The sequence below is a fragment of the Lutra lutra genome, chromosome 1 (assembly GCF_902655055.1).
Source record: "Lutra lutra chromosome 1, mLutLut1.2, whole genome shotgun sequence".
Classification (NCBI taxonomy): Eukaryota; Metazoa; Chordata; class Mammalia; order Carnivora; family Mustelidae; genus Lutra; species Lutra lutra.
The window spans coordinates 218,459,438-218,485,977 of record NC_062278.1 but is presented as its reverse complement, the minus strand read 5'-3'; the positions used below and the strand labels follow the sequence as shown (position 1 = coordinate 218,485,977).

Below are 26,540 nucleotides of genomic sequence, written 5' to 3'. Positions count from 1 at the left end.
GCCTTCGGCTCAGGTCATGATCCCAGGGTCCTGGGATTGAACCCCACGTCGGGCTCTCCACTCAGCGGGGAGCCTGCTCCCCCCTCACCTATCTCTCTGCCTACTTGTGATCTCTGTCTGTCAAATCAATAAATAAATAATCTTTAAAATAAAATAAAATAAAATACCATAAAAATACTTAAAACTTTCATGCCTTATCAAACTACAATTGTATCTTTTTCCTCTGTATGATCCTTATACGTGTTTCACAAAGTCACTCCAGGGACAAAACTGACCCCTAGTGACATGCCAGATGAGGGTCAAAGCTAACATTCAGCAATTAGGGACATCTGACTGGGAACCAAACTTGAGTGCTCTGCTTGTTAGGGAGTACTATGGGGGACTTCTGTCACAAGTGCCCTCATCATAAGGAGACCCCTCATATTTCTCTTCATTGCTTGCATTGCATGCTCATGAGGTCTCATTCTGAATAACAGCCATTTAGTACACTCTCCAATGAAGACATACAAATGGCTATCAGACACATGAAAAAATGTTCATCATCACTAGCCATCAGGGAGATTCAAATTAAAACCACATTGAGATATCACCTTACACCAGTTAGAATGGCCAAAATTAGCAAGACAGGAAACAACATGTGTTGGAGGGGATGTGGGGAAAGGGGAACCCATCTTACACTGTTGGTGGGAATGCAAGTTGGTGCAGCCTCTTTGGAGAACAGTGTGGAGATTCCTCAAGAAATTAAAAATAGAACTTCCCTATGACCCTGCAATTGCACTACATTCCTTTTTTTAATTTAAATTCAATTAGCCAACATTAGATACATTCCTTTAATGCAACGTCTTAAATTATTTTCATGTTATAAACCTTAGTCTCAAGTTTTCTTACCTGAAGACTAATCATAATTATTATTTTTTTAAAAGATTTTATTCATTTCTTTGACACAGAGAGAGCGAGATCACAAACAGGCAGAGACAGGCAGAGAGAGGGGGGGAAGAAGGATTCCGCTGAGCAGGGAGCCTGATGCAGGGCTCAATTGCGGGACCCTGAGATCATGACCTGGGCTAAAGACAGAGGCTTAACCATCTGAGCCACCCAGGCACCCCATAAATATGATTTTTGATACATAAATAATATACATACATGATCTATAAATAGGATTCAAAATAAGTTAAAATATCATGAAATTTCCAACATTACAATAAAGATATAAAATCATAGCTAACATCACTAATAGCCATCTATTATCACTTATTCAATTGACACATGCGTGCCTATTTGGAATGGTGCATGTAGTAAACATCATCAAAAGAGATAGGAACTGCAATGAACATTGATGTACAAGTATCCATCTAAATCCCTATGTTCAAGTCTTTCAGATGTAGCTAGGGGTGGAATTTCTGGGTCCTGTGGTATTTCTGTCTGCATGTTAAAGGAACCACAGTGGTTTTCCACAATGGAGCACCATTTTCCATTCCCATCAGCAATGTACAGAGGTTCCAAATTCTCTACATCCTCACCAACAGTAGTTATCATTTAAAAAGTCATATGGCCATCCTAGTAGATATGAAGTGGTACCCCATACAATGGACTACTATCCAGCCATAAAAAGGAATGAAGTTTTGATACATTCTACACCAAGGATAAATCTTGAAAACATGATGCTAAATAAAATGAGCCAAAGATCATGGGCAAATTTTGTGTGATTCCACTTACATGAAATATCTACAATAGGTAAATTCGTAGGGACAGAATATAGATTAGACGTTACTAGTGGCTGGGGAGTGGAGATGGGAAGGTGCTGCTTGATGGCTATCAGGGTGATAAAGTTTCCAAAATGGATGGCAGTGATGGTTGCACAATGTCATGAATATAATTAACACCACTGAACTGTATACCCAAAAAATGGTTACAGTGGCAAATTTACGTTATAAATGCTCTATCATAATGAAAATTGTTTAAAAAAATGTGCTAATGATATAAATGCAATTCACAAAACATTAATGGGAGGGTCGCTATGGCCAATGAGTGAGGTTGCAAATCACTTGAAAAACTGGCAGGGGAAGGGAGGAAGGAATTCACGCCTTCCAGACCCTATTTTATGGCATTCATCCCGTGTTCATACTCTCTGAAAAGAGGTCCATTTCTGTGTGCTTGCATGTTAGGTACGAGAAGAATACAGACACTGGTTCAAGAAGATGAGGAGAAGGACAGAAACTGGCAACTATGACTTGTTTGGCTCAGTCACCCAGACCAAAACAGTAAGATTTCCTCTTCTCTCATTTCATGCTTTTACCCATGTCTGACCCTTCTTGATTTAATCCATTTGAGATACCTGATCCTTGCTTTTCAAAGAGGGAGCAGTCTTCAAAAATGAGTATCTTCAGCCAAGGGTGGAATCTTTCTGGATTTATTTGTACAAAACTCTACTGGCATATTTCACATTAATTTGAGCTTCTTTAGAAGCAAGAACATGGAATTCTTCTTTTGTCCCAAGGACCTAGAGCTGGTTCACAGGAGCAGACACTCTGGGGCTATAAGCAACAGAAACATGAAGGGAAACATGAAGTTTCTTATTTAAGTAAAATTTCTTTGCAAGTCCAGAATGGTCACTAACCTTGATTAACTCAGTTAAAGTTGGTCTGTAAAGTTTTCATGAAAAGAGAAGAAGATGGGTCTGAATACAGTAAGAACAGAAGAGAAAAAACAGAGATACCCGTTGCTTCTCCTCAATATTTTATTAGGGAAAATGTTCGGACATAGGAAAGGTTTTTTTTAAGATTTTATTTATTCATTTGAGACAGAGAGATACAGAGAGAGAGAGAGCATGAGCAGGGGGAAAGGCAGAAGCAGGCTCTCTCACGAGCGAGGAGCCCAATGCAGGGCTCGATCCCAGGACCCGGGATCATGACCTGAGTTGAAGTCAGTCATTTAACCATCTGAGCCACCCAGGTGCCCCCAGACATAGGAAAGTTTTAATAATTTTACAATGAATATCCATCTATACACTACCTATAGTCTACAATTAACATTTTCATGCAGTAGCATTATCTCATCTCTGCCCATCTATCCATCCCCAATCACTACATTACCCTTTCTTATTTTTTATATGATTCCATTTTAATCATTCAGTCTGTAGCTTTCAGAAACCCAAATCTGCTGCTTTTGTTCTTTGAGGTGAATCATCCGTGAACACTTAAGTCCATCAGCAATTTTCTTTTGGTCTCTTATAGCTACACACTGTGCTGAGTCCTGGGGAGTCAAAAGCTCCTCGAAGATTAAAATCTCCAAATGAGATGAGTTAATGCTAGTAAAGCATTTGGAATAATGCTGACAGATAATAAGAGCCATATCAGGGGTGCCTGGGTGGCTCAGTGGGTTAAGCCTCTGCCTTTGGCTCAGGTCATGATCTCAGGGTCCTGGGATCGAGCCCTGCATTGGGCTTTCTGCTCGCAGGAGTTCCTTCTCCGTCTCTCTCTGCCTCTCTGCCTGCTTGTGATCTCTGTCTGTCAAATAAATAAATAAAATCTTTTTTTAAAAAGAGCCATATCAGTATTTGTTAGAGAAAAGCACAAATGAATAGTGCAATCTCCACAGTGGAGGTCATGGGCATTGAATGTGTGGGCTCCCTTCAGTATTTCCACCCACAGCTTTCTCTCAGAAATCTGGGGACACTCAGATTTTGAAACCCATGGTTTGAAGTTTGTTTCTACATGATGTTCAGCTTTCTTTTTTTTTTTTTTTTTTTTTTGTCCCAGAGCCTTCAAAGCTAAGCCAGGCATTTCTTCCTCTTTGCTGCTTCAGACCTTGAAAAAGGCCAGTGGGAACTGAACAAGTAGCTTGATCGAAAGGTGTAAATCAGAGGCTCAGAATTAGTGTATCGTAAACTATAACAATAATCTGGGAATGGTGTGGTTTAGTGGAAAGAGCGAAACATAGGGGAAGCATGATACAGAGAAAGGGAGAGATAGAGCATGCAGAGATTCCGCTAGGAGTGAGAAAAGAAGGCATCTCATTAACCACTAGAAGCTGTTGAAGATGGACCCATTCTAGTTGCAACTCCGCAACCTTCTCTTTATCTGACCGTGAGCAGATGTTTTCAGCTCTGTGGTCCTCAGCTCCTTCTGTCCATTGAGGATGCTAAAGCCGTGTGATCGTTCAACAAATATGCACTGACAACTGGTCTGTGCCGGTCACTTTCTAAGCATTAAGAGCACAATGGTAAAGAACAGAGCTGTTCCCACCTTCAGAGAATTCAGTGAGTGAAAAGATGGAAACCGACTAATCACCACACGGGCCATGACTCATCGGGTTCTCTTTTCGGCAGATTACTTGAAACCTCCAGTAGATAATCTTTTGATGCAATAGCTTATATGGCTCTTTGATTTTAATCTGGAAAGTACCTACCAACCTGTTCTTTTACTTTAATTGGCACGTCATTAATGCGTTTTCTTTCCCTTCTGTCAATTTCCCAAATGGAGGTGGAAAAGACAGTGGACTTTCCTGGGAAAAGCAGCAACATATCCTCATAGCATAACGTAACCCATGCTCCAGACTCATTACTGGCTTTCCTGAGAGTGAAAAGGAAGATCGAGAATAAAGCAACTTATTAAAAGGTGTTTGGGTAACTCTTCCAGCATCCCCTGGACATGTGAATGGAAGTTGTGTTTTTATTCTATAACATGGTTTGGGGAGCTTCCTTCAAAATCTTGGCTCCTATTCTCATACTTGGTAGATATATACCCAGTTTGCCATGGAAGCAAACTGTTCTATCTCTCTCTCTCTTCCTCTCTCCCTCCCTTCCTCTTTCCTCCCTTCCTCCATCTTTCATTTTACATTGCAGCATGGCTACCATCTGTCACCGTACAACATTATTAAAATATCAATGACTATATGCCCTGTGCTAGACATTTCATCCCTATGACTTTCATAACTGGAAGCCTAGATCTCCCACTCACCCTACCCATTTGCCCATCTCCCCCATACCCTCCCTACTGGCAACCATCAGTTTGTTCTCTGTACTTATAGGTCTGATTCTGGTTTTTGTTTGTTTATTCATTTGTTTTGTTTTTTAGATTCCACATATAAATGAAATCATATGGCATTTGTCTTTATCTGTCTCTTATTTCACTTGGCATAATATCCTCTAGTTCCATCCATATTGTCACAAATGGCAAGATCTCACCCTTTTATGGCTGAATTATATTCCATTGTATATATAGACCACATCTTCTTTATCCATTCATCTATTGATGGACACGGGTTTCTTCCACATATTGGCTATTGTAAATAATGCTGCAATAAACATAGGGGTGCATATATCTTTTCAAATTAGTGTTTTGGTTTTCTTTGGGTAAATACCCAGTAGCGGAATTACTGAATCATATGGTATTTCTTTTTTTTTTTTTTTTGAGAATACTTTAAGATTTATTTTTAAATTTTCCAATACTCAATGAAGGCAACAAAAAAATGACAAAGAACGTAACAAACACTGTATGCTAACTCTTTAAATTTCTCCTGTTTTTCTGATCTTTGTTAAGATAGACAGATGCAGATACTTTTAATACTTAGCATTGATTTTATCCTTCTTTTTGTACCAATTTGCATTTGTGTTATTTTATTTTATTATTCTTTTTTTAATCATTTTTTAATTTATTTTCAGCATAACAGTATTCATTGTTTTTGTACCACACCCAGTGCTCCATGCAGTCCGTGCCCTCTCCAATACCCACCACCTGGTGCCCCCAACCTCCCACCCCCCACCTCTTCAAACCCTTCAGATTGTTTTTCAGAGTCCATAGTCTCTCATTGTTTACCTCCCCTTCCAATTTCCCCCAACTCCCTTCTCCTAACTCCCCATGTCCTCCATGCTATTTGTTATGCTCCACAAATAAGTGAAACCATATGATAACTGACTCTCTCTGCTTGACTTATTTCACTCGGCATAATCTCTTCCAGTCCCGTCCATGTTAATACAAAAGTTGGGTATTCATCCTTTCTGATTTTCAATTTTTTGAAGGACCTCCATACTGTTTTCTTTTTTTTAATCATTTTTTAAATTTATTTTCAGCATAACAGTATTCATTGTTTTTGTACCACACCCAGTGCTCCATGCAATCCCTGTGTTGGAGGGGATGTGGAGAAAGGGGAACCCTCTTACACTGTTGGTGGGAATGCAAGTTGGTGCAGCCTCTTTGGAGAACAGTGTGGAGATTCCTCAAGAAATTAAAAATAGAGCTTCCCTATGACCCTGCAATTGCACTACTGGGTATTTACCCCAAAGATACAGATGGAGTGAAAAGAAGGGCCATCTGTACTCCAATGTTTATAGCATACTGTTTTCCATAGCGGTTGCACCAATTTACATTCCTACCAACAGTGCCCTTTTCTCTGTGTCTTCACCAACACTTGTTATTTCTTGTCTTTTTTATTCCAGCCATTCTAACTGGTATGAGACAATATCTCATTGTGGTTTTGATTTGCATTTCCCTGTTGATGAGTGATGTTGAACCTATTTTCATGTGTCTGTTGGCCATCTGTATATCCTCTCTGGAAAAATGTCTATTCAGATTCCATACCCTTTTCTTAATCAGATTGTTTATTTTGGTGTTGAGTTGTGTACGTTTTTTATATATTTTGGATTGGATACTAACCCCTTATTGAATATATCATTTGCAAATATCATCTTCTATTCAATAGGTTTCCTTTTCATTTTGTTGATGATTTTCTTTGCTGTGCATAAGTTTTTGTTCTGACGAAGTCCCGAGAGTTTATTTTTGCTTTGATGTCCCTTGCCTCAAGAGACAGATCTAGTAAGAAGTTGCTACAGCCAATGTCAGAGAAATTACTGCCTGTGCTCTTGTCTAAGATTTTTATGTTTTCAGATCTTACATTTAGGTCTTTAAGCAAAAACACCCAAAGGCAAACAGACCAAGACTAGAATGTCAGCAGCATGAGTAACCCTTGTCTGTGGATCAAGGAACATCTGGGAATGAATGGTACAGTCCTCTCCCCTGGCTCACACGTGGATCATCCCCCCACCTCCAGCACTCTCCAGTACTGACCCAGTGGGCTTCTCCACCTCCAGCCAATGCTAATCATGCTGCAAAGTGCAAACTGTTTTCCTTAAAGATACAAACAAATGCACTAAAGAAATGACCATTCCCAGGGTACCATTCCTAGGGCACCTCTGTCAGTTAAGCGCCTGCCTTCGGCTCAGGTTGTGATCCTAGGGGTCCTGGGATCCAGCCCCGTGGGCTCCCTGCCCAGCGGGAAGTCTGCTTCTCCCTCTCCTTCTGTCCTTCCCCCCTGCTTGTGTTCTCGCTCTCAAATGAATAAATTTTAAAAATCTTAAAAAAAAAAAAGATATGACCATTCCCTTCTCAACTTCAGTTACACTGATTAATGCTTAATGCCTAGGGAAAAATGAAACTCCTTTTCCTCACATGCACAGTCTGGTTCACTTTGTCAGCTTCACCACACAGCATCGGGAGGTAGTTCCTCCCAGGGCCATCCCAAGATTGAAGGTGGTGCAGAAGCTTTATCTTTAACTAGGAAGGAGGGAGCAAAGGAGAGACTTCCTCTCTCCTATCTCTGGTAGCTAAAGGGGGAGCACAGGGAAGGCTGCCCCATGAGACACCCCCCAGGGTGACCTGAGACTCAGGGGGCAAAGCAAGGGAGTGGGAATCCTTAGACAATATATGTGCTGGTTTGGATAACCTAGAGAACTCGGCATCGGGGCAGTGAGTATCCCGAGATATGGCCAGCAACAACATCATTAGAGTCAAGAGCCCCTAGGGGGTTATCTTGGTGTTCCTTTTGCCTCCCTCTTCATGAGGGAGAACATCTTCTGTGCCCCACTCTCATAGCACTTAACTTCCTGATCGCTGAGCCTGTTATCCAAAATTCCTCTTCCTTCCAAAAGCTGCCCCAGTCTGTAGCTGTTGCAGACCAGTTCCCCCAGAGGGAGAGCAAGAATCCATATTTGTCATCTGGCATCACCTGTGTTAACTGTGATTAACATCAGGTGATCTATTTAACTGGTCTCAGCCTGGATGTACATTGGAATCAGCTGGACAGTTAACAACCACTGATAACTGTGTCCAGTCCTAGCCCTTCTCACCTGCTGATGCAGGATGCAGCCTGGTCTGCAGGAATTTTACAAATCCCCAGGGATCTACAGGACAGCCAAGGATGAGAAACTACGCCTCTAGCTGCTTGGGGGACTGTGGTCCTGGACACTGACTTGTGGGAAACACACCTGGGATGCTTTTAACACTGTGGGTGTTTGGACACGTTCCAGACCAAGTGTATCACAATGACTGTGGGAGGGGCCAGGACAGCAGAATTTATTTTGTAAGAACTCCAAATTTTTTTACAGTAAGACGAAGGACTCTTTTTCTCATTTCAGGGTTTTTCAGGCTTTGGAAACATTAGAATTACCTGGTAAAATTGGAAAGGACTAGATCCCAGGCAGGATTATTGGCATCTCGAAGGGGATAAGGAGTATTTCAAACAGTACTTTAAAACTTACCTAGGTGACTTAAATATACAGCTAATTGTACCAGCCACCACATGAAGGTTGAAGAAACGTGACTTCATGGCAATCAGTGAAGAAAGAACTAATTAAATTGCTCTCTGATCACCTGGTATGGGTAGCTACTTCAGTGACCTTGGGGATGAAGGGCAAACTAGCATTTACCGGTATAGAGGGCATGAGGAATTCAAGAATGTGGAACAAGGTGATTTGGTTTTTTTTTTAAGATTTTAATTTTTTTAAGATTTTTATTTATTTTGATATAGAGACAATAAGAACGGGAACATAAGCAGGGAGATAGGAGAGAGAGAAGCAGGGTTCCCGATGAGCAGAGAGCCCAATGCGGGGCTCGATTCCAGGACTCTGGGATCTTACATGACCTGAGCGGAAGGTGACTGAGTCACCTAAGCTCCCTGTGATTGGATTTTAGAGTACAAGACAGTATACGGGAAAGAGTAAAAATTCTGGATGGAGGTTATCTCTCCATGTGCTGAGAGGGTAAACAGGGATCAAAAACCAATGCTCTGGGATGCCTGGGTGGCTCAGTCAGTTAAGCGTCTGCCTTCAGTTCAGATCATGATCTGAAGCATGTGGTGTTGCTTCTTCATTTTTGGCTAATCTGATGTGTGTAAGATAGTATGTCCTGATTCGTTAGCATTTCCCTCAAGCCAAGAGGTTAAACATTCTTTCATGTTTTCTGGTTTGTTTTTTCCAGCATTATTAAGGTTTGGTTGTCAAATTAAAATTGTGTATAATTAAGGCATACAATATAATTTGATATACACATACATTGTGAAATCGTTATCCCAGTTAAGCTAATTAGTATATCCATCACCACACCTAACTATCATTTTCTGGTGTGGTGACAACACACTTGAGATCTACTCTCTAAGCAAATTTTAAGTACGCAATACATAATTATTAACTATAATCACCATGGTGTATATTAGGTCTCCACAATCTGTTTGTTTTATGACTGAAAGATTGTATCATTTTTATTTTAAAGATTTTATTTATGGGGTGCCTGGGAGGCTCAGTGGGTTAAGCCTCTGTCTTCGGCTCAGGTCATGATCTCAGCATCCTGGGATCGAGCCCCGAGTCAGGCTCCCTGCTCAGCAGGGAGCCTGCTTCTCCCTCTCTATCTGCCTGCCTCTCTGCCTACTTCTGCCTACTTATGATCTCTCTCTCTCCATCAAATAAATAAATAATATTTTTTTTAAAAGTTTTTTTAATTTATTTGACAGACAAAGATCACAGTAGGCAGAGAGGCAGGCAGAGAGAGAGGGAGAAGCAGGCTCCCTGCTGAGCAGAGAGCCCGATTCGGGGCTCGATCCCAGGACCCTTGAGATCATGACCTGAGCCGAAGGCAGAGGCTTTAACCCACTGAGCCACCCAGGTGCCCCAGATTGTATCTTTTGATCAAATCTTTCCTTTCCCCTCACAACCCAGCCTCTGATAAATTCCATTGTATTTTGTGTTATTGTATTTTGACTTTTTTTTTTAGATGCCATATAAAAGTGAGATCATACAGCATTTGTGTTTCTGTGTCCAGTTTATTTCACTTAGTATGATGTCCTCCAGCTTTATCCCTGTTGTTGCAAATAGCAGGAGTTATTTCTTTCTCATAGGTGAATAATACACACACACACACACATACACATTATAGAATAATCACATTTTCTTTATTCCTCTGTCAGTGGACAGTGTTGTTTGCATACGTTGGCTGCTGGGAATATGCTGCAGTGAACATGGGAGTGCAGATATCTCTTCAAGACAGTGATTTTTTTTTTCCTTTGGATAAATACGGGGAAAGTGGGGTCGCTGGATCATGTGGTTGTTCTAGTTACGTTCCTGCCAACAGGGTATAATGTTTCTCTGTTCTCTACACCCTCACTCTTTCCACTTTTGTAGACTTTCCACTTTCTTAGAATAACCGTGCTAACAGGTATGAGATGGTATCTGATTGTGCTTTTCATTTACATCCCTCTGACGTTAGTGATGTTGAGCACCCTTCCATGGACCTCATGGGCGTTTGTGTCTCTTCTTTGGAAAATGTCTACTCAACTCCTGTGCCCATCTATTAACTGAGCTAAATGCCAACATTGGGTGATTTTTTTGTTTGGTTGTGTTTTGGAGGGGGTTTTGGTTTTTGATATTTGTGTTGAATGAGCTCCTTACATATTTTGGATATTAACCTTTTATCAATTACATCCTATTGCAAATATTTTATCCCATTTCATATGTTCCCTTTTCATTTTGTTGATTACTTCCTTTGTGTGCAGTAACTTTTTTGTTTGAGGTAGTCCCACTTATTCAGTTTTGCTCTTGTTGCCTGTGCTTTTGGCATCAGATACAAAAAAAAAAAAATCATCGCTAAGATCAATGTCAAGAAGTTTTCTTCCAAATTTTTCTCTAGGATTTTTAGTTTCAGCTCTTTAGTCTGATGAGTATTAGGGACAGCACGTGTGTACTGAGTGTTATACAGAACTAATGAATCATTGAACACATCAAAAACTAATGATGTATCATAGAGTGACTAATTGAACATAATCAATCAATCAAAAGTTGACCTTTGTGCATGATGTAAGAGTCCACTTTCAATCTTTTCCATGTAGATATCTGGTTTTCCCAAGCCATTCACTGAAAAGACTATCCTTTCCAAACTCTACATTCTTAGTGACTTTGTTGAAAATTAGTCGAACTTGCGTGTGTGGGTTTATTTGTGGACCCTCTATTCTGTTCTATTGGTGTGTCTGTCAGTTTTTATGCCAGTACCATACTGCTTTGAACACTATAGTTTTGTAATATTATTTAAAATCAGAAAGTGTATGGTGCATAAACAATGAATCTTGGAACACTGGAAAGATAAAATAAAATTTAAAAAAATAAAAGCAGAAAGTGTGGTGCCTCCAGCTTTTTTCTTTTTGTTCAGAATTGCTTTAGCTATTTGGAATATTTTGTAGTTTGGCGTGAAAAAAATTTTTTTTTAGTTTCAGTGATAAACTTTAGAGATTCATCAGTTGCATGTAACACCCAGCGCTCATTCCAGCAAGTGCCCTCCTTAATGTACACCTCCCAATTACTCCATCCCCCAACCCATCTCCCCTCCAGCAACCCTCAGTTTGTTTCCTAGAGTTGAGTCTCTTATGGTTTGTCTCCCTCCCTGATTTCATCTTGTTTTATTTTTCCCTCCCTTCTCCTATGATCCTGTTTTGTTTCTTAAGTTCCACATATGATTGAAATCACATGATAATTGTCTTTCTCTGATTGACTTATTTTGCCTTGTTAGCATTATTAGCATTATTATTACCATTAGCATTAGCATAATACCCTCTAGCTCCATCCACATCATTGCAAATGGCAAGGCTTCATTTTTTTTTAAGATTTTATTTATTTATTTGACAGAGAGATCACAAGCAGGCAGAGAGGCAGGCAGAGAGAGAGGAGGAAGCAGGCTCCCTGCTGAGCAGAGAGCACGATGCGGGGCTCGATCCCAGGACTCTGAGATCATGACCTGAGCCGAAGGCAGCGGCTTAACCCACTGAGCCACCCAGGCGCCCCGGCAAGGCTTCATTTTTGATGGCTGAGTAATATTCCATTATAGAATTTTTTTTTTTTTTAAATCTGAAAAATACCAATAGAATTTTGATAGAAATTGCATTGAATCTGTAGATGGCTTGGGGCAGAATAGGCATTTTAATAACACTAATTCTTGAAATCTATGAACACAGGATATCTTTCCATTTATTTGTCTTCTTCAATTTCCTTCTGTGTTTTATACTTTCCAATGTACAGATCTTTTGCCTCCTTGAAATAAGAAAAAATAAAATGCAACAAACCAAACCGATATGAACCAAGCCAGTGGTGGAGCTGAGAGAGACATCTGACAGGGCTTAACAGAAGCCCTGAAAATCAGAGAAATTGTGCCATCCAGAGAGAACCCAAAGAACCAACTGGGTCCAGAAGTGACAGGGAGGAAAGGAGGGAGCTGAGGTCATGGAGGAAAGAGCCAAGAATGGAGGAAAGAAACCTAGTCTAGCCAAAAAAGAAGTGGCAGGTAGCACACTGCACTCAGGCTGGGTTTAGAGTGGGCCATAAATGCAATGACTGGTGTTTTTCTAGGAAGAGAAGATACATAGAGATGTGGAGGGAAGCAGGATGTGTAAAAGATGCAGGCAGAGATTGGTGTGTGCTGCCACAAGCAGCAGGAATGCACAAGCACCAGGACCTGGAAGAGGCAAGGGAGGATTCTCTGCTGTTGATAAACCATGAATTGACCATAGGACTCCCCATTTATTCTCATTCAAACCACCAAAAGCTAACATAGTACATTGTCTTTAAAATTCTAATTAATGCATGGCCTATCATACAGATGTCCTGGAGGTCGCTGACCATGCAGGATGCCATCATGTAAATTTCCCTGGTCCCTAGTTATCACGCCTGAACACTTTCTTCTTCTTGTTCCTCTTCCTCCCCTCCTCCCCCTCTCTTTCCCCCTCTGCCTCCTTCTCCTCCTCCTTCTTCCTTCTCCTCCTCCTCCTTCCTTCTCCTCCTCTTCCTCCTCCTCTTCCTCCTCCTCTTCCTCCTCCTTCTCCTCCTCCTCCTCCTTCTTCTTCTTCTTCTTCTTCTTCTTCTTCTTCTTCTTCTTCTTCTTCTTCTTCTTCTTCTTCTTCTTCTTCTTCTTCTCCTCCTTTCCCTTCTTCTTCCCCTTCTTCTTCCCCTTTTTCCTCTCCTTCTTCCTCTCCTTCTCCTTCTTCCTCTCTTTCTCCTTCTTCTTCTCCCTCCTCCTCTTCCTTCTTCTTCTTCTTCTTCCTCCTCCTCCTCCCCCTCCTCCTTCTTCCTTCTTCTTCTTCCTCTTCTCCTCCACATCCTTCCTCTCCTTCTCCATTTTGTAGTTTTCAATCTTTACTTGACAATCAGCAATTAGTTCCCATCCACATTAACTATCTGTAGATTTTTTTTTTAAGTGGTAACAGGTACATAGATAACCAACATATAGAACTTCTTTGGTGAATCTTCACCCTCACTACATTTTTCTGGACAGCCACACATGGATACTGTCTAGAATATTCCTTATTCTTTTGGCCCAGACAGTTGAGCCTGGCGTCAATATGCATGTCTGGAGGTCCCATCTCTTTCATGGCAAATTTCCAGATCTCTCTGAGTGCTCAAGAGGCACACTTCTTGAAACCCACTCCATGCATGGGCTTGTGAATGTTGGTGGTGTACTCTCTGGTCACTACCTCGCTGATGGCAGAACAGCCCTTCTTCTTACCACCCTTCTTTTTTTTTTAAGATTTTATTTATTTATTCGACAGAGAGAGATCACAAGTAGACGGAGAGGCAGGCAGAGAGAGAGAGAGAGAGAGAAGCAGGCTCCCTGCTGAACAGAGAGCCCGATGTGGGCCTCAATCCCAGGACCCCGAGATCATGACCTGAGCCGAAGGCAGCGGCTCAACCCACTGAGCCACCCAGGCGCCCTCTTACCACCCTTCTTTGTGAGAGCCATTCTGCTGGGCCCAGGTTGGGAAGGAACCCCTTCGTTTTTCACTCCCTGAAATTTAGCCTACATCTGGAAACCAGTCAGGAATAATTTAAAGGCATGGGAGAGAAAAACCCAACAGAAATTAACTTAAAAGATGAGCCTGGGTGTTATATGCAAATGAATTATTGAACACTATATCTGAAACTAATGAAGTACTTTATGTTGGCTAATTGAATTTAAATTAAAAAATAATTTACTCCAAAAAATAAAATTAAATTAACTTAAGATAAAACGATTTAATAGAAAATAAAATTGGAAAGATTCAACGAGTGTAGAACTCAGCTATGTTGATGGAACTTGAGTTGATTATGTCCAGTCATAGATAATTGCAGAATACAAATGAGGGGTCTTGTCCTGCCCACACCCATGCCCACCCCTACTATGCTGTCCTCCCAGGTGGTCTCAAACCCAGGCAGCCACTCCTACACTCTGATGTAGTGTAGCTCCACCTCCCAGAATGCCAGGTCTGGCAGGTAAGAGCCCTGTATACTGGGTTCCACCTCATGTTCTATAAAGGGCTCTGTGCCTGGATCCTACTGGACCAGAGTGGGGATGTCCTACCCCAAGACATTGAGAATGTGGAATATTCAGATTAACTCACACTGAAGAGTCAGATCTGTCCCTGTTCTGGGGTGGAATCAGCCTCCACCAAACCTGCTGGCTCTGGGAGGGAGTTTTCACTAAGTTAAATCCAGTGCCTATTATAGGAGGCATGGAGTACAGCTGTCTGAGGCATAGCTGTCCACTTCCACTCACTCTCTAACCTTTTGTTTTTCAGTCTTTGACCCTCTGAAATCAGGCTTCCTTCCCCATCTCTGCTAAAACTATCTGAGGGTTTTGAAGGGGTGGGGGCGGGGCGGGAGGTTGGGGGAGCCAGGTGGTGGGTATTAAGGAGGGCACGTATTGCAAGGAGCACTGGGTGTGGTGCATAAACAATGAATTCTGTTACACTGAAAATAAATTTAAAAAAAAAAACTACCAAAAGTTTAAAAAGTCCAGAAAACGCCAGAATCTTCCAGAATCACATCACTTTTCCTTCCTGACCCTAGTGAGACAGTCTCCCCATCTGACTTCTGTGATGTGACGCCTTTATTCTATCAATTATTTGTTCACCATAAATGATTATCATGTTTACTGGATAAATTGTTTATAAGTAAAATGAATTATTGAATAATTTCAATGTGTCCTGTGCTGTGGGGTGGACAATTTTCATTCGGGGCGAAGGCAGTGAACCTGCTAGCAAGGATTCTCTCTTTCTTTTTTCTTTTTTTATTTCTTATTTCTTTTTTTATTTAAATTCAATTAGCCAGGATATCACACATCATTTGTTTTTGATATAATGTTCAATGATTCATCAGTTCAGTATAACACCCATTGCTCATCACACCACATGCCCTCCTTAATACCCATCACCCAGTTACCCCATCTCCCTCCCCTCTTCCCTTTCTACAACCCTCAGTTTTGTTTCCTGGTGTCAAGAGTCTCATGTGGTCTGTCCCCCTCTCTGATTTCTTAGCATTCAGTTTTCCCCCTTACCCCTATTGTCCTCTGCATTATTCCTTATGTTCCACATATAAATGAAACCGTATCATCCGTGTTCCTCTGACTTATTTCACAGGAAATCCAACCTCTTGCCCACAAAACCACCACTCTACTCTTTCACAACCTTGTCTCTCAAGAGTTTAATGAAGTACAATTTTGATGTAACAAAGCACAGTGGTATAGAGCAATAAACAAGATTGACATCGTGACGGGAAGTGAAACCGGGGGCTGTCTCACAGTGAAGCTCCCTGCTGGATCCTTCCACACAATCCTTTCCAACGTCTCCTCTAGTTGTCAGAACGTCCCTCTTGGCTTCTGGCTCTCTCCACCTCCCTGGCAAGCCTGTCTGCCCTCAAGGCCTCAGCCAGTCTCTCTCTTGATTTTCTCACTTTCCAAGTCTGTCTCCGGATATCTCCAGGTGTTACTTGCTGTCTGCAGATGGGTGCTGGGAGATGGAGACCCACTCCTGGGACCATCCCTGCCCAAAATGGTACCATGCTGGGCCCAGGGCCACTAGGTAGAGACCCTACATCCGCACTGTCTAGTGCAATGAGTTGTGAGGTACTTATGAAGTCCAAAGTACTTAAAATTTCTCCTTCGCTGCTGTGGGCTTGGAGTCCCTGCAGTCTGCTGTATGCAGAGATTTGCTGGGGCTTCTCCAAGGTCCTGTCCCATTGATTATACCTGACCTCATTGCCAGGATGAGAAGTTATGCTTGTGACTGGCTTTTTAAAAACGCAACTGGTCAGCCTTGTAGGAGGTACAGCTCTTTCATGATGTCTTTTCTTGGCCTTGGTTAAATGGACTTGTCTTTTCTTCTCTATGGTCTGGAGCATCATGTTTCTTTTGAGCTTGCTCTTTGAAAACAAAAAGACATGGGGGGTTAAGGGGGTAGGAGAAGAGTAAATGAAACAAGATGGGATTGGGAGGGAGACAAACCATAAGTGACTCTTAATCTCACAAAACAAACTGAGGGTTGATGGGGGAGGGGGGGAGGGGGGTGGGGTTACGGACATTGGGGAGGGTATGTGCTAAGGTGAGTGCTGTGAAATGTGTAAACCTGGCGACTCACAGACCTGTACCCCTGGGGATAAAAATGTATTATATGTTTATAAAAAATTAAATTAAATTAAATTTTAAAAAAAGAAAACAAAAAGAAATGTGATATTTGAATAAAATGAGAGATGAGGACCACCAGCCACAAAGAACGTTCTCCGCTCATTTGAATTTTCCACCCTCCTCTCTCCATGGGGAAATATGTCTTGAATTGCACTGGGCATCGCAATCATCCAGAGAGTTGCTAAAACTTAGGTTTCTGGACCTCAAGCCAAGTAGGTCTGGGGTGGGGCCAGGAATCTACATTTCCAAGGGTTCCCATGTGGTGCTGATGCCGAGGGTGTGGGCACCACACACACTGACAATTAGTTCTGGGACACCATCAAGCAGATGTAAGTCAAGGACAGAAAGTTTGAGGTCATTACCCAGTGCCAACTCCAGACCCTTTCTCCTCCACCATGTTCCCTAGAGGATGTTTCCCTCTTCCCACCGGTGTCAGTGTCAACCACACACATGCTGGTACCCCCTGACCCACCATTATTTGGGCACAAGGATCATAGGTTTCTTTGTACCCCAAGACTTCAGGTTTTCAGTTTACTATGCTTTAAGACACACTACCTTCTGGCATTCTTCGCTTTCGTGTCTCATCTTCAGTGAGATTATGTCCTCCCAACCCTGAGATACTCAATTTCTTTGACTCGCACACCGAAATCCCATATTCACTCAACTATCTTCCTGTTCATAAATAAGTAACTCAAAAACACCATATTCCCATCACACAGTTCCACTTTTTTTTTGTACAAAGATCTCCATTGTAAACCATTTTTCAAGGCTCTGGTACAAAACATTCTCCCTGATATTCTTCCTTCTCTTCTCCTCCCTGTTAATGTCAGTTCCTCTATCTGACTTAACACAATGATTGATGCTTCTTAGAAATCAGTCCTGCTTTCACATTTATTCATCCATACCCCTGTATAGGCCATCCTTCTATTTCCTTGATTTCAAATACCATTAGCCCATAGAACTAGAAATGCCCATAGAATCAGCACAGATCTAACTCCAACCCTGATACCCAGTGCCATCCTCCCACTCACCTCTTTGGTGATAATACTGATGACTCCACTCACAGTGACCGGATCCCAAGTTGAACCAACCAATTCCCCGAATAATTCATTGCTATCAAAGTGTCCCCAAACCCACTGCTAGTACAATGTCCTGTCTAAACCTGAGTGTCATTCTGGCCACCGGCCACCTCACACTCATAACAATGAGTCCTGAATCCATCTAACAAACTCAACACCCAAAAAAAAACAAAAAAAAAATCTGGTCAAGAAATGGGGAGAAGACATAAACAGATATTTCTCCAAAAAAGACATACAAATGAACAACAGACACATGAAAAAGTGTTCAAAATCACTTGGCATCAGGGAACTAGAAATCAAAACCACATGAGATACCACCTGACACTGGGCAGAATGGCTAAAATTAACTCAGGAAACAGATGTTGGTGAGGATACAGAGAAGAGGGAACCCTCTAGCACTGTTGGTGGGAATGCAAACTGGTGCAGCCACTCTGGAGAATGGTATGGAGATTCCTCAAAAAGTTAAAAATAGAACTACCCTATGACCCAGCAATTGCACTACTAGGTATTTATCCAAAGGATATATCACTTTGGATAAGTCACTTATCCAAAGGATGTATCACTATCCAAAGGATAATCACTGTTTAGTGATTCGAAGGGGCACATGCACCCCAATGTTTACAGCAGCAATGTCCACAACAGCCAAACTATGGGAAGAGCCCAGGTGTCCATCAACAGATGAATGGATAAAAATGCTATAATGGAATATTACTCAGCCATCAAAAAGAATGAAATCTTACCATTTGTAACAATGTGGATAGAACTAGAGGGCATTATGCTAAGCAAAATAAGCCAGTCAAGAGAAAGATGAATACCATATGCTCTCACTCATATGTGGGATTTAAGAAGCAAAACAGATGAACATGTAGGAATGGAAGGAAAAATAAAATAAGAGAAAAACAGAGAGGGAGGCAAGCCATAAGAGACTCTTAACTCTAGAAAATGAACCGAGGATTGCTGGAGGGGAGGTGGGGATGGGGTAATTGCGTGATGGGCATTAAGGAGGGCATTTGATGTAATGAGCACTGGGTGTTATATGCAACTGATGAATCTCTGAATTCTACCCCTGAAACTAATAATATACTATATATTAACTAAATTGAATTTAAATAAAAATTTTAAAAATCAAATAAATAATAAGACTCTCAACTTCTGAATAATTCTTGAGCACATTTCAGTTTCCCTATAAAACACCATTTCTCCAATGACCTTTCTGATCCAGCCATCAGAATTACATTTTCTGTGTTAATTTTTTTCAATGTTCATTAGTACATGTATTATCTCTTTCATATAGTTTTTCTCTCTTTTTTAAGATTTTACTTATTTATTGAGAGGAAAAAGTGAGAGAGAGACAAACCAGGGGAAGGGGGAGGGAGAAGCAGGCTCCCAGCTGAGCAGGAAGCCTGATTCAGGGCTCAATCCCAGGACCCTTAGATCATGACCTGAGCAGAAGGTAGACGCTCAAATGAGCCACCCAGGTGCCCCCATATTGTTTTTCTATAAATGATATTCAGTGAAGAGATGATTAATGTGAACCTTAATGTTTTATACCAGTATCCACTTGTTTTGCCTTAGAAGGCACTAAGTTATATTTACTGAAAGAAATTATTCAAACTAAAAAAAAAAAATACTTTCTAGATTTTTCAAATAAATTCACTCAACCACTATTATACAACAAGATCATCTCTATGGTGCCAGACTGCACTAAATAATCCCTGCCTAAGGTTTTTTTTTTTATCCTTTCTCTCTAGAATTCAGTGTAGCATTCTCTTTATCCACAGTTTCAGTTAACTAAGGTTAACTGTGGTCTGAGGTCCAGATGGAATGGTTAGGAGTGTACCCTAACCCTACATCACAGTGCCTATGTCATTCACCCCACTCCATCTCATCACGTAGGCGTTTTGTTATCTCACATCATCACGAGAAGGAGTAGTACAGTAAAATATTTCAAGAGAGACTACATTCACATAAATTATTATAATATATGGTTATACTTAATTCTACTTTATTATTGTTGTTAACTTCTTGCTGTGCCTGATTTCTAAATATTAAATTTTATTATAAGTATGTATGTATAGGGAAAAAATATATAGGACATACATATATATATATATATATATATATATAGGATATCCATGGTTTCAGGTATCCACTGAGGGTCTTGGAACATGTCACCCTGGGGGATATGGGAGGAGTACCATAGAAGATTCTAATCACAATAAGCTGTTTAAATGCAAACTTAATCAGTGTGCTTTTCTTTTTAAACCAACCATTTCTATTTTTTTTAAGGGAAGCCATAAATCCCATACCTTTCCAGTTGTCCTGACATAATTATTTATTTCTTTTTTTAAATTCTGTTTTATTTTTTCAGCGTTCCAAGATTCATTGTTTATGCACCACACCCAGTGCTCCATGCAATACTGTGCCCTCCTTAATACTGACCACCAGGCTCACCCATCGCCCCCCCTCCCCTCCAAAATCCTCAGTTTTGTTTCTCGGAGTCCACAGTCTCTCCTGGTTCATCTCCCCCTCCGATTTTCCCCAACTCACTTCTCCCCTCCATTTCCCAGTGTCCTCCGCGTTATTCCTTATGCCCACAAGTAAGTGAAACCATATGATAACTGACTCTCTCTGCTTGACTTATTTCATTTAGCATAATCTCCTCCAGTCCCATCCATGTTGATACAAAAGTTGGGTATTCATCCTTACATAATTATTTTTTTAAGTTTTATTCATTTATTTTGGGGAGAGAGAGGCAGACTCCCCACTGAATATACAGGGAGCCCGACATGGGGTTTAATCCCAGGACCCTGGGATCATGACCTGAGCCAAAGGCAGACACCTAACCAACTGAGCCACCCAGGTGCCCCTCCTACCATAATTATTAATAATGGCCCTTTCAATACTCAAGAGGTCCTAGTTTGGATGGAAAACTACTTGATCCTCCCATTTATAGAGCACCTATTATATGCCGAGTTGTGCACTAAAACCCATGATCCAGAATTTAACTTAACAAAGTTACTGCCCCTGTTTATTTTAATCTTGGTGAGACAAAAGACTTAATACAAAGAGTAATGAATGTCTAATGTCATGCCAGGTATAATTAATGGCTGTGACAAACAGTAAGGTTGATAGAGAGAGGAAGAGGGAGGAATGGAGGAAGATAATGGGGAGGGATAACAGGACAAAGAAATTAATTACAATTATTGATGAAGAGATTAGGGGAGGACTAACTGAGGACATATGTGAGCAAAGAACTGAATTTTTTTTAAAAAAAAGACCAAGAACATTGCAAATTAAGGAATTCTCCAGAGAGGGGAACTATTTAAACAGTGCAGGACCACAGGCTACATCCATGTCCTAGTGATATTGTTGGTTGAAACAAAACAACAAAACAAAAATATCTAGCCTATTAGCCCAAAAAACCTTCATATGCAAAATAGTACAATACCTTAAACATCACTTAAAAAACATTAACACCCAAGAAACACCTTTCAGTAAGATTTCTCCTCATTTTTAAATCTCCTGTCTTCTCACTTAAAAGAAGTTTCACATAAGGGTAAGTATACTAATGGGCACTGGTTCCATCAGTATGCACTCCACACTCACCAAAGTGGGCTGGTTGGAAGAACGCGTGGATGCAAGTCCCTCCATGGCTGCACTCCTGATGTGAGAGCTGGTGGCTTGCTGGAAAATGTGAGTTTTCTGCTTCTGATTCCCCTTTTATGGAGGAAGGGAGAGGATAAACCAATCAGCCGATAATCCAGCAGAAATACATCAATGGGATTCAAACAGTTCCTAAATCTTTATACAAAGACACAAAAATTGGGGCACCTGGCTGGCTCAGTGTTGTGAATTTGAACTCCACATTGGGTTGCCTCTTTGGCTGTAGAGATGACTTAAATAAACAAGCTTTTTTAAAAACACAAATATGTGGAGATTTTGACACTGTCAGATACTGTTGTAGATGAAATCGTTGAATACCTTTGTATGTGAGCTATATTTGGGGTTTTTTAAAGATTTTATTTATTATTTATTTGACAGAGAGAAAGAGAGCACAAGCAGGGGGAGTGGCAGGGAGCCTGATGGGGGACCCCTGGGATCATAACATGAGCCAAAGACACTTCACAAATGAGCCACCCAGGTGCCCCTCTTTTATTATTCTATTGTTCCCTCAATAAACTTATCAGTTGCAATCATATACAAATCTCCATATAGTTAATGAGGGGCTCCTGGTGGCTCAGTCCATTAAGCATCTCACTCTTGATTTCAGCTCAGTCTTGATCTTAGGGTGGGGAGTTCAAGCCCCGCCTTGTGCTCCACGCTGGGTGTGGAGCCTACTTAATGTGTCCTTTACTTAATGTAGTCTAATGCAACTACTTTTACCACCTTCCCCAAATGCTAATACATTCAAACACTTCCAACTACATTTTTAACATTTCTGCTTTACTCTTCTCATTCATTTCAATTCTACATATATTTTAATCTCTAAGAGAGATTTCTAGAATTGTCTCAAAAAAATTCAGGGGTTGGGGGATAGGGATAGGGTGGCTGGGTTACGGACATGGGGGAGGGTATGTGCTATGGTGAGTGCTGTGAAATGTATAAGCCTGATGATTCACAGACCTGTACCCCTGAGGCAAATAATACATTATATGTTAATTTAAAAAGCAAAAAAAAATTTAAAAAGAAGAAAAAAATTCATTTATAATTGTAAATTTTCCTTTCCTTCTCTTCATTCCTTCCTGAATTCCTGATTTTTTTTTTTTTTTGCTTAAGCCAAAAAAGGAATTTATTATTTCATATAGCTAAACAGCCCAGGGATAGAACTCCTCTCAAACCAGCGTGATTCATGCTTCAATGTCCCTAGGTCATTTTCAGGCCCTGCACTTAATGGGGTAGCTCTATTCTCAGACTTTGAGATGGACCCCAGAAACTTGAAAGTCTCTTTTTTTAAAATTTTTTAAATTATGTAATGTTAGTCACCAGACAGGACATCATTAGTTTTTGATGTATTGTTCCATGATTCATTGTTTGCATTTAACACCCAGTGCTCCATGCAATACTTGACCTCCTTACTACCCTCACCGGGATCACCCATCCCCCCACCTCCTCCCCTTTAAAACCCTCAGTTTGATTCCCAGAGTCCATAGTTTCTCATGGTTTGTCTCTCCCTCTGATTTTACCCCTTCATTTTTCCCTTCCTTCTCCTAATGTCCTCCATGCTATTCCCTATGTTCCACAAATAAGTGGCCATATAATTGTCTTTCTCTGCCTGACTTATTTCATTCAGCATAATCTCCACCATTTCCATCCATGTTGATGCAAGTATTGGGTATTCGTCCTTTCTGATGGCTGAGTAATATTTCACTGTATATATGAACCACATCTTCTTTATGCATTCATCTGTTGAAGGGGATCTCAGCTCCTTCCACCATTTGGCTATTGTGGACATTGCTGCTACAAACACTGGGGTGCATATGGCCCTTCTTTTCATTACATCTGTATCTTCAGGTAAATACCCAGCAGTATAATTGCAGGGTCATAGGGAAGCTCTATTTTTAACTTTTTGACGAACCTCCACACTGTATTCCAAAGTGGCTGCACCAAACTTGTATTCCCACCAACAGTCTTGCATTCCTGATTTTCAATCTGGGAGTCTATTCCTTTAGGTTGAAGAACTAGTCTAGTATTTGTTTTCTAGATCAAATCTGCTTACAATGAAATGTTTCATTTTATGTTGTTCTTATTGTGGGCAATATTGTTGTTGGTATATAATTCTGATTTTGATATGACATTTCTTCTAACATTTTAAAAATTGCACTCTGTTAATACCAAACTTATTTAATTTTTGCTTCAATACCACTAGTTAACCTTTTTCTTATTTATCTGGCCTCTGCATTCTCCAAAATCTGTCACCTTAACTTTGGTTTTTTAGACAATGGTGTATCTCCCTATTGTCTCCTGTGTACTGACTTTGTTTAGGGGGTGGTGATTTAATTACATCTGTGGGTTGGTGTCTTCCATCAATGTTGAATAGACTGTGTATTTTTACTTCGGACATCATTCTTCCCCATGATCTCACAGCTCTTCTTTTTTATTATTTTTTATTCAAATTCAATTTAATTAACATATACTGCAGTATTAGTTTCAAAGGTAGAATTTAGTGATTCATCAGTTGCATACCACACCCAGCACTCATTACATCAAGTGTCCTCCTTAATGCCCATCACCCAATTACCCCATCCACCCACCCACCTCCCCTCCAGCAGCCCTCAGTTTGTTTCCTAGAGTTAAGAATCTCTTACAGTTTGCCTCCCTCTCTGTTTTTATCTTATTCTAGTTTTCCTTCCTTTCCCCTATGTTCATCTATTTTTTTTCTTAAATTCTGCATATGAGTGAAATCACATGGTAATTGTCTTTCCCTGACTGCCTTATTTCATCTCAGCTCCTCTTTTGATCTCACTTTTCTTTTAACCCTGTCCTGAGTTTACTAATAGTGTTCACCCTATAGTTTTGTTAGGATATTTGCTCTTGAATTGTCTTCTGGCTTAGTAACTCAGCCCTTTGGAATCAGTCCCTTCTTAAATACTTAAATTTTTATTTTGGTTCTACCATAAATGTAATGTATAACTTTTAAAAGATAGCAGAGAAGGGCATCTGGGTGGCTCAGTTGGTTAAGCATCTGCTTTCAGCTCAGATCATGATCCCAGGCTTGTGGGAAGGAGCCCTGCATGGGGCTACCAGCTCAATGGGGAATTTGCTTCTTCCTCCGCCCCTAGGCCCCACTGTGCTCTCTCTCTCTCTCTCTCAAATAATTAAATAAAATCTTTTAATAAATAAATAAAAAGATAGCAGAGGAGTTTCATGATGAAGAGAAATGTTTTCCTTCTTTTTTTATTAACATCTTAATTTAATTTTATTTTTTTCAGTGTTCCAAGATTCATTGTTCATGCACTACACCCAGTGCTCCATGAAATACATGCCCTCTTTAATACTCACCACCAGGCTCACCCATCCTCCCACTCCCCTCCCTTCCAAAATTCTCAGTTTGTCTCTCAGAGTCTACAGTCTCTCATGATTCATCTCCTCCTCCAATTTCCCTCAATTCACTTTTCTTTCCTTCTCCTAATGTCCTCCATGTTATTCCTTATGCTCCACAAGTAAGTGAAACCATATGATAATTGACTCTCTCTGCTTGACTTATTTCACTCAGCATAATCTCCTCCAATCCCATCCACGTTGATGCAAAAGTTGGGTATTCAGGGGCTCCTGGGTGGCTCAGTTGGTTGGACGACTGCCTTCGGCTCAGGTCATGATCCTGGAGTCCCGGGATCGAGTCCCGCATCAGTCTCCCTGTTCGGCAGGGAGTCTGCTTCTCCCCCTGACCTGTCTCCTCTCATGCTCTCTCTCTCTCAAATAAATGAAGAAAATCTTTTTTTTTTAAAGTTGGGTCTTCATCCTTTTTGATGGCTGAGTGATATTCCATTGTATATATGGACCACATCTTCTTTATCCATTCATCTGTTGAAGGGCATCTTGGCTCTTTCCACAGTTTGGTGATTGTGGACATTGCTGCTATGACATTGGGGTACCGATGGCCCTTCTTTTCACTACATCTGTATCTTTGGGGTAAATACCCAGTAGTACAATTGCAGGGTCATAGGGAAGCTCTGTTTTTAATTTTTTGAGGAATTTCCACACTGTTTTCCAAAGTGGCTGCACCAACTTGCATTCCCACCAACAGTGTAAGAGGTTCCCCTATCTCCACATCCTCTCCAACACTGTATAAAAGAACTCCTCAAACGCAACGCCCAAACTGATAATCACGTTGAAAAATGGGCAGAACACATAAACAGACACTTCTTTTTTTTAAGATTTTATTTATTTATTTGACAGAGTAAGACACAGCAAGAGAGAGGGAACACAAGCAGAGTGGGAGAGGGAGAAGCAGGCTACCCTCTGAGCAGGGAGCACGATATGAGGCTTGATCCCAGGACGCTGGGATCATGACCCGAGCCAAAGGCAGATGCTTAACAACTGAGTCCCCCCAGTGCTCCAAATGTTTTCCTTTTGATACCAAACTCAAATTGATCAGAAAAAAATTATAAATTGAATCAAAATAAGATCATGAGAAGCCACTGTTCATTAAAATTCACTAGTTAGGGGCTCCTGGGCGGCTCAGTCAGTTAAGCATCTGTCTTGGGCTCAGGTCATGATCTGCAGGTCCTGGAATTGAGCTCCAGAAGTGGGCTCCCTGCTCAGTGGGAAGCCTGCTTCTCCCTCTGCCCCTTCCCCTGCTTGTGTTCCCTTCCTCTCTCACTCTCAAGTAAATAAATAAAATCTTAAAATAAAATAAAATAAAATTCACCAGTAAGACAGAGCGGGTGGACAATCTGGGTGAGAGAAGAAACTGACATCACACATATCTGGTAAAGTGCATCATGCCAAATTATGTAAAGAATTCTGTGAAATAAAAAATAAAACTGGGTGAGCATGGGTGTGGGTATTAAGGAGGGTACATATTGCATGGAGCACTGGGTGTGATGCATAAACAATGAATCTTGTAAAACTGAAAAAAAGAAAATAATAATAAATCAATCAATCAATCTGAAAACCCACTAAAAAAGTGGCTCAAAATTCTAAAATAGGGGCACTATAAAAAAGCTTAAACAAATACTCAGTTAACATGTAAAAAAAAATTAACTTCTTTTGTTTC

At 40.7% G+C, this 26,540-nt stretch overlaps 2 protein-coding genes across 8 annotated transcripts in view; one reads left to right on the top strand and one right to left on the bottom strand.

Moving 5' to 3' along the window:
- The window catches only part of LOC125086168 (putative adhesion G protein-coupled receptor E4P), a 47,514-nt gene extending 42,729 nt beyond the window's left edge, over positions 1–4,785 (top strand). For all 3 annotated transcript variants that reach the window (XM_047705356.1, XM_047705364.1, XM_047705348.1), the window contains 2 exons: positions 2,166–2,261; positions 4,482–4,785. In XM_047705356.1, coding sequence (XP_047561312.1) covers positions 2,166–2,261; positions 4,482–4,532 — 147 coding nt within the window. In that variant the 3' untranslated portion in view covers positions 4,533–4,785. The remainder of the gene's footprint in view (positions 1–2,165; positions 2,262–4,481) is intronic.
- A 10,970-nt stretch (positions 4,786–15,755) lies between these two features.
- The window catches only part of LOC125092846 (putative methyl-CpG-binding domain protein 3-like 5), a 33,807-nt gene continuing 23,022 nt past the window's right edge, over positions 15,756–26,540 (bottom strand). For 4 of the 5 annotated variants that reach the window (XM_047717309.1, XM_047717344.1, XM_047717317.1 and 1 more), the window contains 2 exons: positions 21,431–21,541; positions 15,756–16,480 (listed from right to left, as the gene is read on the bottom strand). In XM_047717309.1, the coding sequence (XP_047573265.1) occupies positions 15,911–16,480; positions 21,431–21,541 (681 nt within the window). In that variant the 3' untranslated portion in view covers positions 15,756–15,910. The remainder of the gene's footprint in view (positions 16,481–21,430; positions 21,542–26,540) is intronic. The other variant, XM_047717335.1, reaches the window with a different exon arrangement.